Genomic DNA, 15,440 nt, shown 5'->3' with positions numbered 1-15,440 from the left:
GGTAGATGTGCAAAGGCAGTACCATTCATTCATTCATTCATTCATTCATTCATCTTGAGAGAGGGTTTCTCTCTATCTCTCAGGCTGGAGTGCAGTGGTGCAAACATGGTGACTCACCGCAGCTTCAACTCCCTGGGCTTAAGGGATTCTCCCACCCACCTCAGCCTCCCTAGTAACTAGGATCACAGGTGCATGCCAGCATGCCAGGCTAATTTTTATATTTTTGGTTTTGTGTGCGTGTTTTTTCATTTTTTGTAGAGATGCGATTTTGTCGTGTTTCCTAGGCTGGTCTTGAACTCCTGGGCTCAATTAGTCCTCCCCGCTCAGCCTTCCACAGTGCTGAGATTACAGGCATGAGCCACTGTGCTGGAACTACCTTTTCACATTGGTAGAGAACCCCAAGATCACATAACGTGTTAGTCGGAGGCCCCTGGATGGCCTTAGGAAACAGTACAAAGCCCTTACCATGGCCTTTGAGGTCCTGCGGGGGCCGCATCTCCTGCCTTTCTCGTCAGCCACTCTTCATGCTTGCTTTTTGTGCTCAGGGACTCTGGCCTTGATTTGATTCCTTCCAGACCTTAGCATGCCCCCGTCACCCCACCTCTGGCCTTTCCGCCCCACCCTACCTCCAGGCAGTCCGTCAGCTTCTACTTACCTGTCCTCAGGGAAGCATTCACCACCCAGGTCAAGCTCCCTTTCTCTGTCCTATTAAAAAAGCTTATGTGTCATGTTGGAGCCTTTATTACAGTTCCTTCTTTGTGTTTAAGACTCTTGGAGAAAGCCATAGATGCTCTCTGAGGACAGTGCTATGCTCTGTTGCCATATATGTGCATGTAGTCTGACATGTAATAGGCTCTCAGTAAATGTTTGTTGTGAATGAGTCAGTGTGATTCCAAAGCCTACACTCTTCCATCATATTAAAGTAGAGTGAAGACTGATTTGACAAAGGAAGATGTAGGAACCAGGATGCTGGATGTGCCCCAAAGAGAAGGTTCTTTGGGCCTTAGCTCTGGAGGCTGTAGTTTCAACCTTCTCACCCTTTTTTTACCCTCCATACATCAGAGAAGAGGAGGGCTTTATCTGATTCTAAACGTTTTTACTCTCTTCCTGGGTGATCTTCTCTACTCTTGTTTCTTGCACCACTCATCTGCTTCTTAGGATCCTGTCTCAACTCAGACCACTGGTCTGAATTCCTTGGCTACGTGTCTACCTTCTCTAGGCACCCCACCTATGGCCCACTGAAGACCCTGTCCGTCCTTCTTGCTGATTTCTCTCAGTGTTGTTTTGCAAGTATGTTTACATGGCTTTCCTTCTAGCCTGGGAGCTCCTTGAGGGCAGTGGCTTGGTCTACTTGATCTGTGTATCTCCAGCACCCAGCACGGGGCTTGGCACATGGTAGTTCCTCAATAAATGTGTGTTACATGAACAATGTAATGAAGAGGGAGGAGGATCTGAGATGAATGTTTTGAATACCCTTCTTTTTCCCAGGGGGGAAGAAAGTGAAAGTGTGCATGCTGTGTGCAAGCATGCACACACCTTTGTATGTGATGGGTGGGTGGGTGCGTGGGTGGGTGGTGGTGGCAGTAGTTTCGCATGCTCAATAAAGGATTGTATTTTAATTTGGAAAGCACTTTAGAAACTTAAAGTGCTTTGCCTAAGTGCTGACTGCTATTAGTGTCTCCTTTTTATTAGGAAAAAGGACATGATTTTTCTCTTTTATCTTCAGGCCTGTCCAACTTCTGAGAGTCAAACTTAGCAAAATACCTGCCCCTTACTGAGGACTAGTTACATGCCAGGTTCAAAGCTTTGGACTTGAAACACAGAATTCTGCTTTGCAGACTGGTTCTGACAGCCCTGAGGGGATTAGCCCTAACAGCTCAGTATCGGGAAGGGAGGTGGGAGAGACAGGGTCATTTGACATAGTTCAAGCTGCAGTCCCTAGCCCCTCCTCTCTCCATCTAGGCCTGGGTGGGAGGACATAAGAACTTAAATTGTTTTGGGGAAATGGAGGAGCCTCCCCAGTAGTCTTTAAAACTCACTTGTTGTATGATATGAAGGGCCAGCTTCTGAGAGAGGATTGAGGAGGAATGGCCCCAGGAAGTTGGGTTTGGTCAGCTATCACTGGGAGTGATAGGACTGAGAGGCAGAGACATCACAGCTGCTGGACCTGGTGCTGTTAGGAGCTGTCAGAGGGCTGGGTTGGAGGGAGTATGTATAGGAGTAGCAGAGGGAATTCTAGTGCAGGAGGCTGTGAGGGAGAAACTCACCCCTGTGCCTTACAAGTGCCTTTGAGGGCCTTGCTGAAAGAAAAGGTGACATCCTTCCCCATGGAGATGATTTGGTGCTGCAGTGGCGGAAGGTCTGGAAGGACCCAGCTAAGCCCTGTAGTTGGGCCTCTCTGTTTGACCTTTGTCCCAGGCTTCTTTCCTGAGGAGCCACAAGAGGGACAAGCACCCTGGTCTTCATCTGAACTGTCTCTGCCAGCCCTGGGTGTGGAAGGCTCTGCCCATGACCGAGGCACTGGAAGTGCGGCTTTGGCCCAGCTGACTAGTGCCCTGCAGTCCCTGTCTCCGAATTGGGTCCTGATCTGGGGGAGCTAGGATGGGGGTGGGTTGGGGGGAGTACATTGAGCCAACTGCCTTAACTGAATTTCCATACCTCCTGTTGTTAATTATAGAGATGTAATAATGCGATTAGTGCACGATTAAAAAAAATCCCTGATATGATTACCATGGATTTAATATCACATGATATATCATTATATCGTTATGCAGTGACAGATGTAATTGAAATACACTTATTGGAGCCGGGGGTGGTGTTTCATTCAATCCCCAGCACCCCAGGGAGGAAAGGGCTGGCTAAAAAGAAGCGGTGGGAGAGGAAATTGTAATGAAAACAAAGAAAACTCACAATGTAGCTCTCACCCTGAGCAACTGGCTCAGAGTGACCTGCTGCCTTAGACTCTGTGTGACAGTGCACGTGGAGCCCCAAACAGGCCACCCTCTTCTGCAGGGACTGAGGCAGCATCTTGTTCTCAACCCAGAAACTTCCGTGTCCCCAAGTCCCCTCTGACTCAGCAGTGAAGCCAAGGAATCTGGGAGCAGGAAGGAGATAACTCTACCTGGAAATACTCAGGACCCTAATAGTTGGGATCAAACTGAGCTGGTAGCTGTCTTTCACTCCTGGCGCCCCCCTCCCCCTCCAGTGCCAGATGCTGTGGAACTCGGACCTGTGGCACAGCCCCTGCCTTTGCTGTAGTGGTAGCCCAGCACTCTAGAGGCAGCCATCGTGCTGGAGGCAGTGAGCAGTAAGGTTAAGTACACAGAGACGATAATTATCCCACTCAAGTTCCATTGATGAAGAGAGGCAGCAGCAGCTCTGGGGCCCCTGAAGTATGTTGGTAGCCAGAGAACACTGTGCACACAACGGAACTGCCATCTGGGGTTAGGGAGGATGGGCTTGTGTCACCTGATGCAAGTGCCCAGCCCTTTGCTGCTATAGCTGTGCTGGTCAAGTCTCTGCTGGCCCCGAGGAATGGGTTGTGGGATATCCATAGGCTGAAGAGTTCTGAAAAGGAGGAGGCAGGAACAGTTCCCTCTTCCTTAAAACTATAGAAATTAGGAAAATGGCAGAGAGCTAGGAAAACTGAGTGGAATGTCATCTGAGCCCCCAGTTCTAAGCATGGCTGTGGGGCGGGAAGAACAGCAATGGTTCCTGAAGGAGACTGGGTAGGATTGGCAGGAGTAGCAGCTCCAGAAACCAGGTCTCCATGCTTGGTAGAAGTATACCCGAAGTGGTGTCTTTTCTTCCTCTCCCCTTCTCTTCTCCCTTCCCCTTTTCTCAATGGACACCACTCAGAGACAAGCAAATATAGCCCACCACCCCCTTTAATAATCTCCCAGCATAATGGGAGACAAATTCCATGTTATAGGTACCATTCGCAGTATGAGCGATTTAAAGGAGGGATGAGCCAGGAAAGACTATAAAGGAAGAAACTTTTTGAATTGAGTGTTGAAAAAGGAGTGTGTGTTCAAATTAAGACAAAATATAGGAGAAGGCAGAGGGCGTTCTAGGCAGGCTGAAGGAACTGCTTCATCAAAGGCTTGAAGGAATGAAACAACCATCCCAGGACTTGGTGGGCAGTAAGGAAGAGGAAGGAATCAAGACTAACCCCCACATTTCTGGCCTGGTAGACCAGGTAGACGGTAATAGCTTCCACTGGGATTTGAGAGCCCAGGAGAAGAAGCAGTTTGAAGAGGAGATGTTGAAATGAGCTTTAAACATATTGAGAAGCAAGCATCTGTGTGAAATCCAGGTGGAAACTGGATTTCAATAGAAATCTATTCTATTCTAGTCAATAGAATATATATGTTTGACACTCAAGTGGGGTAAGAAATACAGATTTGGAAATTAGAAAGGTTGAAGACAACGGACTTGAGGAAATCACCTAAAGAGAGGGATAGCATGTAGAAAAAAAATAGGAAGAAAGAGTGCATAGTGGGTGAATACACACACATGATGACCAAATGCAGAGGAGACTGTACAGGAGAATGTGAGGGAAATGGCAGAGAGCTAGGGAAACTGAGTAGAATGTCAAGAAGAGAGAACAGCTTCAGAGATGGAGCAGGCTGCAAAGTGGCGAAGGCAGGTAAGAATCTGAAACTGTCCACAGATGTGGGGCAGTATGGTGGCAGCTGTGACCAGACTACAGGGAGTGAAGGAGTGAGGGAAGAGAGGAGTAGAGACAGTCTTGAAAAGTTGGTTGTTAACAGGAGACCAGCATTAGCTGGATGGGATGTGAAATGCATAGAGAACTTTAAAAATAGTCTGCAACTTAACATAGCATTTAAAGAGCCAGGCAATGTTGAAGCACTTTACAGACAATAACTCATTTAATCCTCACATCAGCTCTGTAGGGTAGGAACTGTTATAACACCATTTTGCAAAGAGGAAATAGAGACACAGAGAGGTTATGTGAAAGTGATAGGGATCTAAGCATATGCTTGAATCCTAATGAAGAAGCTACAGAGAAGAGGAGGTTAAGGATTTAGAAAGAAAAGGGATACTCGATGGAGCAGGGGCCTGAGGAGGTGGGAAAAGGGTGACATGTAAAGCACAAGTACGGGGTTGGCCTTAGACAAGAAGCGTGGTGTCTCTTGTCTAAGATAACAGGGGAAGTGAAGGAGCAGGAGGGGAAGGATGCAGGCGCATTTGTGGATAAGGGGCGTGCACTAGAAAGTGCTCTGCCTAGTGGTGTTATTCTCTTTGTGAAAGTTAAGAGGGGAGTAGAGTTGGTGAGTACCATAGAGGGTTGCTAAGGTTGTGATCTTGGATCTTGAGTAACCACTTCCTGTATATAAGAATGACTTTTTCTGGCATTGCTGAACTCAAGAGCAAGTATGGAGAAGAGGAGTCATGGTTGGGGTTTTCCAGAAAAGACGTGCCCTTGGACAAATAGAAAGGGAAGTTGAAAATTGGGGGATGGGTGGTTGAAGTGATAGATTCAAGGGTTCAGGCTTAATAGAAAAGTACTGAAGCCAGAAAAGGGGATAGACAGACTAGGGGCAGGCTGGGGCCGGGAAGAAGCAAGAGCAGAGGGAGAAAGCATACAAAAGCTAGAATAGGAGGCTGGGGCCAGAGTGGAATCTGTCCTTGTGATATTTCAGAGGGAGAGCAGTTCTGAGTGATAACAAGGCTCAGGGGGTACCTGTGGGGAAAGATGACTGAAATAGATAGAGGAGAAGGTCATTAGCGCACAGGGAGTCAAGAAATTGAGAGGCAAGGTCCATGGCTGGGTTATCCTGTAGATACTGAAGTTACCCAGAGTGATAATGATTTGGAATGAAGTCCCAGAAGGAGAGGAAGAATAGTCTAGAAGCAGCAGGAAAAAATTTGAAGACATCTGCAGAGTATATCCAGGAGTGAATAGATACTGGCTTGCCAGTCGGTGTTGCTGCATAACTGATCACCTTGACACTTAGTGACTTAAAATAACAGCAAATACTGTATTATCCCTCATGGTTTCTGTGATTGAGGAATTCAGGAGGGGATGGGTAATGTTCTGGCTCAGGATCTCTTGTGTGGCTATAGTCAGGCAGTGGCTGGAGCTGGCGCAAGGTGGTCAGAATAGTTGTGGGCTGGCTGGGCCTCTCTCTTTCTTCACTGAGTCTCATGGCTTCTTTCTGTGTCCTCTCTGCATGGGTTAGTTTGGGCTTCCTCAAGCATGGCTACCTTGGGGCAGTCTCACTGCTTAGCACAGCAGCCCCAGACGGCAGGGAAACTTCCCAGTGTTTGAGGTGGAAGCTGCCTAAGCATTGTTGCAGTTGTCTTAAAGTCACATTACTTCTGTATTACTCTGGTTGGTTGAAAAAGTCACAAAAGCCCACCCTGTTTCCAGGGCAGGGATGGTGACATAGACAGTCTTGATGGTATAAGTATGTCAGAGTCACAGTGTAAGAAGAGCATGTGGGATGGGAGATAGTGTTGCGACCCATCACAGGAAAGTATACTCTGCCACAGTTGGTGTTAGGCTGAACCTGGAAAAGGATTCCCTGGGAAAGGGAAAGGGAAAGGCCAGGTGCACTTTGAGCAATGGCACCAAGAATATCTGGAGATAGCAGTGGGAGTGAGTATTCCTGGGTGATCTCAGATGTACAAGAAACTGAGGTGCAGAGAGGTTTAATAACTCATCCAGAATTATAGTGCTAATAGCTGGCAGATCTGAGCTTTTCTATGAGGCATGGACTGTCAGGTGTGCCGTAAGTATATGTGGCCTACTCCATCCTAGTGTTTTATCTGTAGCCTTAGGTGTTTGGCTCACCAGCTGTGGAAGTGTTGGTCAGAATAAAAAGTTAGGTAGTATTTGTGTCTGTCGGACTTTCTCTCCCCTGTCCTCTGGAGTATCACCATCACAGCTTCATCTCTGTTGGGGGTTAGGGGAATGGCCGGTGGTTTGATTTGGTTCCTAATCTTGGGCAGTCACCACAGGGTGACAAGTCATCAAGAGGTATGGTTAAAGGCCTGCTTCTCCCCACTTCTAGGTAGGCTGAATGTGCTAGTGCAGGCTCCAAAACTCTGGGTTTTCTGGAAGTTGCAGAGTGGCCTGTTCTGTCTGCAGGCTGAGCTGGGTTCTGGCCCTTTAGCCCAACTACAGCCCTGCCCACTCTGTGTCCACCCCATTCTCAGGGTTCTGGTAGGTAGTATGTGGGTGGGCAGAGACACCATAGCAGCTGCTGATGCCTCTTCTTTCCTCTTTGAAGGATCTGTTGCTGCAGCCGATGAGGGCTACTTCATCTATTAAACCCAATACACTTGTCGCAGCTGCTAAGCCCCCGTAAGCCGCCGGGCGCCGTGTTTGTGATGGGACTGACAGTGCATGGAGGAGGCTGATTATACACGATTCCATTTCGCGGGCCCAGCAATGTAATTTCACAGGGCGATCAGCGTTTGCATGTAATAGCAGGCTGTGCTGAGGTGTCAGAATATTAAAGGCGCTAATGGCAAAGCTCCCTGTTACACAGGGGGCCACCCGCCGCGCCTACAGCAGGGCTATGCGGCAGGCCCGTCGCAGATGGCTGGCCACTAAGCTAATGGGGCAGCAGCCAAGGCGGGCAGAGCCACGAGAGAGGAGAGCCAGCCGGGAGCAGCTCGGCACCTGCTTCCCTGCGCATGGAAATTGCAGCAGCCCATGGGAAGGGAAGCGTGCGTGCCTGCCTGGCATAGGGCTGGGGTGGGTTGGTAGGCCCAGCATCTTTCACCCCAGCCAGCTCCACCTGTCCCTGTGGCTCAGCATCAGTACCTGCCCTGCTCAGGACTCAGGAGCTCCTCAGTCATCCTCCTACCTGCCCCACCCTCTGGCCAGGAACCCCAGGGGTTAGGTGCTGACTGTGCATAGCTGGGCAGGTGGACCCTGATGGCTGACAGAGGTGCAGCCAAAGAAGTGGCACTCAGAGGATTTGGAAGCAGCTTTGGGAAACAGGCTCGGGCACAAGCTCCTGAAGAGAGCTCTTAAAGCAGCTTCCTGCCCCACATTGATCAAGGTCAGAAAGCTTCTGGGCCCCAAACCCTACTCCTCCAAGCTGGCAGGAGAGGGAAGGGAGCAGTGAGAGGGAGCAGGCAGGATTAAAGGGATGGACACAAGGCCCCTTAATGCCATGTAGCTGTCTGGTACACAGAGTTGGGAAGCAGTGCTTTAAGAAGTGGCTCCCCTCTAACTTGGCTGTCCCAGCCACACCCAAGCCTGTATTGTGCTTGCTTCTGCTGTTTTCCTTTGTCCTTGCTGTGCCTTCTGTCTGGAATGTTGTACTCCCCTGTCATCTGTCAAACCCTCCCAACCTGCCACTACCACTCCCTCCAGGAAGCTTTCCTAGCCTCCTCTAATCTCACCAGGGCCTGCTTGTCTTCATTGTCTCCTGTAGGCAATCCACAGGGCTCAGCTTTGCTGATCCACCTGTTCTGATGGGTCTCTGAGTACCAGCCTTGGCTCCTCAGCCGGAATCTCTGAGACATAGCCCATAACACCTCACCTTGAGCAGGACTCCCAGGAAGGTCTCTGCTGAGATTTGTAGAGAGATACAATCTCTTAAGGAGGGCAAATGGAGGGAGCAAGTAATGGAAGGGTGGCAGAGGCACCTGAGGGCGAGTCCAATGCATGTGTGGTGTGCCAGCATATATGCAGTTGGGCCACTCCGTAGCCTGCATATCTGGTGGGGAGAGGCATGGGCTTTAGAAGTGAGTGGTGGGCACAGATGAGTACAGGTACAGAGGGGCAGCAGGTGTGAGGATCCAGACCATATGTTGGCAGGAGCACAGGTTGCTGTGGAACCGCCTGTGTTCTGTGGCCGGCTATCTGCATCTGTTGGCTGTGCCTGAGCAGTATAAGATGGCAGGAGCTAGGGGAGCATGACGTGCTGGGTGGACCCTGGTACTGTGCCTAGGGTGGTCCCATGAGGCTGATGGTCACATCTGAAGGTTAGACTCTGCAGGGGTACTTGTCAGTACCTGGGGAAGACGTTCCAAGGTTCTCAGCAGAACCAACAGCAGGAGAGCCCAGGCTGAAGGAGAGCAGTTTTAATTAACCGTTTTTAATATCATTTTTGGACCTTGGCTGGTATGTGAAGGCCCCGCTGGAAGCAGCATTTGTAAAAATTAAATCCCTCTTATTAGGAGCTTGGCAAACCCATGTGCATGTGCCGCCCCCCTCCCCCTCCCTGTGCCCCTCTGAGGAAGTGCTGGATGAGGCCATGTCACGGCAGCAATTGGTTATCACGCCTTATCTGGGAATATGAAACTGTGCAGCATGACACCCGCGGCTGCAGTGGAGGTGCCAATTCATCTCGACCTCGCTCTGACAAGCTAGACTGCCCTTCCTGAAAGGCATCCGTCAGGCAGGACCAGGTTGCCGCCTTGCCTGGCACTTCCGCTTTCCTGCCAGGGGCCCAGCTTTCCCTGGCCCAGCCAGGCTCGCCTGGGCTCTTCTGTTTTTTGTCCCGCTTCCGCACATCCCAGTCTGTGGAAGATCTCGGGGAGTCATAATTATAATAATAATCTAATCATGATGACGTGGCGGGGCAAGCATCTAATGTTATCTGAAGTGGTCTTCCCGCTTAGCTGCGATAAGACTCAGGATGACGTGCAGATAACGTTGAGCTGCCCTGTCCCTGAGCCACGAGCAGAGCGGAGGGGCCTCGGCAGCCCTGCCGCCCGCCCGCCGCTTTAAGCCGGGAAGCGGCAGCACCTGCTAATGCAAGTGTTTAATATTTGATGGGCTGGGATAAAGCAGGATCACCTTCGAATTGAATTGAGTGTCAGCCGAGAATCTATTACTGAAATTCGGGTGTGATTTGACAGCAAAGTAGACGATGTTATTCTTCACTAGTTACTGCAATCTTCTCCCCGACATCACTTAAATATTTTTTTCTTTGCTTGAGTAAACACACATTATCCTTCTTTTTTCCCCCTTCCTTCCCTTTTTCCTTTTTAGAGGGGGAAAAAAAAACCCATCCAGCTCGCCTTCTCTAGGCTGATAGAGTAGATTGTTATTTCTTTATTTGTCCTATTAAATGGAATTTCTGATCGTTTAATCCGGCCTTTGTAAGTGATTTTAAAGTACTTGAAAGGCGGCCGCCACTGCTCTCTGGCCCACTGCGCTCCAGCCTCAGCCCTGACCAGGCTCAGCGGTTCCTCCAGCTGTGCACCGCCCACTGGCTGCTTCCCTCACTGCCTCCGTCCCAGCTCTGCCCTGGCCCTGGGCCAGCGTCTTCTTCGCTGTCCTTGAGCCTCACACTCAGCTCCTGATTTGTGGGTTCAGCTGTGGCCTGGGAAAGGGTAGGGGGAGGCTGGCTGGGAATTTGGGCTGTGGCTGGTACCTCTGCAGTCAAGGAGAATGGCTTTTGAGGGTGCTAAGGTTTAAGTATACTCTCCTAGCTTCCTAGTACCTACAGGGCTGGTGTGTTGGTTTCTATAGCTAGGAAGGCAGGGTGGACACAGAATCCCTGGGCCCTGGCACAGACTCTGTGTGTAGCCTCCCATCTTGTGTTTCTGACCCTGTGCTGGGCCCTCTCCCCTGTGTGTTAGTGGAATGGAAATCTCCTGGGCCTAGCAAAGGGCTGGACCACTGCAGTGCCCATACACTCACAGCTGGCAGTCACTTTGGTTCCATCACTGGACTCCCCCGCATCCAACTTCTGGAAAATCACCCAAGCTTCATTCTAACCGACGACTGTCCTGTACGCTGTCCTGCTACCAGTAGAAGGGCAGCCTGGTGTCTGGGGACTTCCAACATGAGGGGATGGGTAATGTTTGAAGGTCCAACTAGCTACCAGGCATACCAGGAGAAGCCCAGGATTTGGTTAACAGGCTGAGCAGGAATTAAATCCTATCCGTCTACTTCAGGCGTCCCCAAACTGCGGCCCGCTGAGGCCATTTATCCGGCCCCTCGCTGCACTTCAGAAAGGGGCACCTCTTTCATTGGTGGTCAGTGAGAGGAGCACAGTATGTGGCGGCCCTCCAACGGTCTGAGGGACAGTGAACTGGCCCCCTGTGTAAAAAGTTTGGGGACGCCTGGCATCGTGATCTAACCTGTGTTAAGTCTCTTCTTTCTGGGCCTCAGTTTCCTCATCTGTGGTGTCAGGTCAGTCGTGGCTAAAAGGGACTGTAAGGGAAGGTGCTGCCCCTGCTCTGCTATGTGTTCCCGCCAGGTGGAGGTTGCTGGCAGCCAGGTGTCGAGTGAAGGGGATGGAGGGGGGGCAATGGAGTGCTGGGGCCTGAGCAGATCGATGCCCCCAGCACTTCCTTCCCCAACCCCAGGAAAACAATTAAGTACAGATCGATGGGTGGCCGCTTTGAATATGCATAAGTGAGCACTTGACCTTCAGCAGAGCATCTGCTCCCCCTCACACACACACACACACACACACACACACACACACCCGTGTATTCCCCTCTCAGCTGCTTGAGTTGACCATGTGACCTTACTCCTCTCCTCAGTTGAGCCTCCACAAAGCTTCCAGAGCCTTCCATAGCCTGGCCTGCTTGTGGTTATGGCACCTTGCTGGCCAGCTCTTGCTTCAACATTTCTGTCTGTGGAGTACAGTTGGGATGTACTGGTCTCCAAAGCCCTGCCTGAGGCCAGTCTTCGTGAACAGTAATACTTTGAGGAGGGGGCCCAGCAGAGTGCTGGGCGCTCTGGAAAGGAAGGATCCTAAGGAGGGGTGCATGGTGCAGGGGTGTCCTGGTGAGAGGAGGGCTCCTGAGCAGGAGGAGCCTAGTGAACGGGAACTCCTTAGAGAGGAGTCTTGGTGAGGGGCACCCGGTGCAGCCAAGGACTCAGATGGGGAGAAGCCCAGGAGAAAGGGGACTCTAGAGAAGGAAGGGACTTTCTGCTGGGTCGGGGTAGGAGCTGGGTGGAGAGGGGACTCTCACGAGATGGCATTATGAGAGGGATTCCTTGTTGGAAAGATTTGGGAGGTGGGGGAAAGACCTTGTGAGTGGGGTTGGTTCAGGGGGTCAGGGCCTCCGTTAACCACTTGCCTCCTGTTTTCCAGGCTTACAGCTTCGCCATGGGCTGCTGGCCCAAGAATGGACTTCTAGACATGAACAAGGGCCTCAGCCTGCAACACATAGGCCGGCCCCACAGCGGCATTGGTCAGTCCCTTCGCATATTCCCCCTGCAGCTCCATCCATCGTCCCTGCCTGCATGCCCCAGTCCCCAGGCACACAGAGGGTTTCCATGGCTCATTGAGTGCCCCAACAGGGCTCTCTACATAGTTGGGGGATGGCGGAAAGAGGGTGGAATGAGAAAATTACTGAATGGGATCACTGGAAAGACCACTCAAAATGGTATTTCGGAGGAGGCTGGGGTCTGGGCTTTCAGTGAGTCACAGGTGGCCTTGGACCCAGGCCAGGGTCCCCCCTCACTGGCTGCATATCTGGTGAGCAGTGTCCTCAGCGGGTGGGGACATGTCAGCTTACCCACCCCCCATGGAGCTGAAGGAGGCTGTTTAATATTGTTTCAAGTCTGTGGCCACTAAACTGGACGATCAATGGGAGTTAAGGAGATGAATTATTTAAACCTCACCAGCTTTTAATTAGTCGGGGTCCTTCTGACCGATGACTCCATCCACAGGGTATTGACTCCCCCGCAGGAGCAGCAGCCTCCATTGAGCCGTGCCTGGGTTGAGGGGGACCACTTGGGGTACCAAATGGGGGTACACCCTCAGGTGGATTCATGTTTGGAAGGAAACTGGAGTGGCTATGATTCCAGGCAGTTGGAGGCTCTGTTCGTTTCTGATCTATCAGTATGAATGTATATCTGTCTGTGAGTATCTGTGTGTCTGCATATGTGTGACATCTTTAGCTATGTCTCTGTGTCGTACTGAGAGTATAATGTGTCCATGATTATACATGTCTGTTGGGGGGCCTGTAACAGTATATCTGTATTTTTCTGAGGTCATGAGTCTGTGTGGAAGCAGCTACAGCCTGTGTACATATCTGTCAGGTGTGTCTGTTTAGTTCTGTATGTCTTACTTTGTTTGCATATGCTCATGTGTGCATGCAGATGCTCTCAAGTGGGGCACTTGACAAGGCGTAGGCTTTGTTCCAAGTGGGCAGGAGCCAGAGTGTCTCTGGGTGGTGCTCTGACATTACCACAACTTGTGAACCTTTGGGGATGCATCGTTGTGGGGAGGGACTAGAGAGATACACCAGGACCAAAGGACCCAGTCACCTCCTTCAGAGTAGCCCCTTTATCTATTCCAGACATTCACTGGTGCCTTGTGGATGCTGGGCACACTGAGTAGAAGTTTCTGTTCTCAGTGAGCTCACATCCTGGGAAGAGACAGGGACTGAAATAGGTGCTTGCCATCCAGGGTACTAAGGGCTGTGACAGAAAACACCTGGGTTACCCCAAAGGTGGTTTTCCCTCTCCTCAGTTGCCAAGTAGCTTCTGCTGCTTCAGTTACCTCTCACTAAGATGTGGTGATATGGGGGCATCTCAATCCAAGAGGGATGCCACCATATTCTTGTTGGGACATCTCAAGGGTGTCTCGGGTCCAGGAGAAAGAGGAAGTGACCACCGGCCTGGGGAACTGGGGGTACTCCACCGTAACTGCTGATTCCTCTCGTAGATGTTTTCCAAACAATCTAGAGAAGACGCTAGACCCAGCAGCGTCAGCAGGAAGTTTCCTAGAGAAGAGGACACTTGAATTGGGATTTTTGAAAGATGAATAGGAGTTTGCTAGGCAGAAAAATGGGGAAGGATATTTTATATAAGAGGACTAAGTAGAAAGGCCTGTGGACATGAGAATACCCAGTGTGCCAAGTATAAGTTCAGATACCTACAAGAAGCTGCCCATCACTGGAGTGGAAAATTTGGGTTAGCAAACAGCCAGAAAATAAACAGAAACGTAAGCAGGGCCTTGAATGCCTGGTTAAAGGATGTGGACTTTTCCTGCAGTTTTGAGGAGACATAGGAGGTTTGTGAGTGAAAGAATGATGTGGCCAAAGCTCTGATTCAGAATCAATGTGGCAGTTTGTATTGCACAAAACTAGTTCTTAGTAGGTGCTCAATAAATGCATATGGGTGGTTGAATGAGCAAGTAGGTGAGTAAATGAATCAATGAAAGAGTGATGGGAAAGAGAGGAACCAAAGAGGACCAGTGAGAAGACTTGCTTTGGTTCAGGGAAGGAGGAACTGGCTGGAGGCTAGGGACAGCAGGACTGGGTTAATGCACCCTACATGTACTTGATCTGGGTGCCCCTTCTATCATCTGTCCCAGGATGTGTTTGTGAGCAGAAGGGGTTCCTTGTTCTCACTCTTTGTGCTTCTTGAGACTCAGCAATGACCCCGTTGTCTGTTCACCTCTTGACCCTAGGTTAGGACCTCTGAGGTATCACCTCCTTTTTCAGAGAATATTTATCTGGGTGGGCCCCATAGGGCAGCCCAAGGCTCTGAGTGACAGTGGAGCAAGGGCTTTGGAGCCAGAAGTAATTCTGGTTCTTCCACCCAGAACCCTGCAACCTTGGGTGAAGGACAGTGCCACCTGCCTCTCTGGGCCGTTGGGAAGGCTCAACTTCCGTGAGTCCCCTGTGGAAAATGTTCATGCAGTGCTGGGCACACCATGGGGCTGAAGGGGCTCCCTCCTCCATTGCCAGTACCAGGGGCTCAACAGGGCACTGGGCTTCTTGACACTTGGTCTTTGTAGTCTTTGAATGAAGAGGGCTGCCCTGCCATCTCCAGGCTGGCTCTGAGGTGTGGGTCAGGGTGCTTGGAAGGGAGGGAGGATGCAGGGCATTAATTGGGCTGGGAGAGGCGGGGAGGGGAGGCGTGGGTTTTGAGCAGTGAGGTTAATGGCCCTCGCACCAAAGAGACAGCTTTAATGAGCTTCAGCTGGCGGTGCCCCGAGTTACTGTGCGTGCTAAAAGGGTCGCGCTGTAAGAGTTTGATGTGGACTGCTTCCCAGCCCTGGGGGTCAGAGGTCAGCTCCTGTCACTGGCCACTCAGGCTGGTCCTTAGTGACATGGTGCTAATTAACTGTGTGAGGAGCTGCCAGCCTGGAGTGGGGAGTGGTATGTGTATTGGTTGTGGGGGGCGGGGGCTGAGGCAGCACTGGGTGCTGCCAGGCAAGGGTGCTGCAGATCCCATAGCTGACCATGTCCAGGGTCTGCTCAGTTCTCCTGCAGTGCCATAGGGATATGGCATGGGTGGTGTGAAGGTGCTGAGAGAGCACGAAGGCAGGCTTGGGGTGACAGGGTTATGCATGGGAAAGCTGTAGGTAGGAGTGTTTTGGACAGGGGAGTTATGTGGTCAATGTTGGCTTCAGTCAGAGGAGGCTCATAGTTTGTAGGGGAAGGACTCATGAGGAGAGACTACAGACAGGGAGGCTGAAGGGGAGGGGCAGCAAGGTAAGCAAGAGGGCGTGGGCTGTGGAAATAGAGGCAGG

At 50.9% G+C, this 15,440-nt stretch overlaps 1 protein-coding gene across 10 annotated transcripts in view; it reads left to right on the top strand.

Moving 5' to 3' along the window:
* ERI3 (ERI1 exoribonuclease family member 3) overlaps nt 1-15,440 on the top strand; it is a 136,303-nt gene that overhangs the window by 97,627 nt on the left and 23,236 nt on the right. For 8 of the 10 annotated variants that reach the window (XM_003936929.4, XM_074380698.1, XM_074380696.1 and 5 more), the window contains one exon: nt 12,045-12,144. The exons of the other annotated variants lie outside the window; for them this stretch is intronic. In XM_003936929.4, coding sequence (XP_003936978.2) covers nt 12,045-12,144 — 100 coding nt within the window. The remainder of the gene's footprint in view (nt 1-12,044; nt 12,145-15,440) is intronic. 10 annotated transcript variants of the gene reach the window in all.

This window comes from Saimiri boliviensis, chromosome 11, assembly GCF_048565385.1.
Source record: "Saimiri boliviensis isolate mSaiBol1 chromosome 11, mSaiBol1.pri, whole genome shotgun sequence".
Taxonomy (NCBI): domain Eukaryota; kingdom Metazoa; phylum Chordata; class Mammalia; order Primates; family Cebidae; genus Saimiri; species Saimiri boliviensis.
This window is presented reverse-complemented; position numbering and strand designations above follow the sequence as displayed.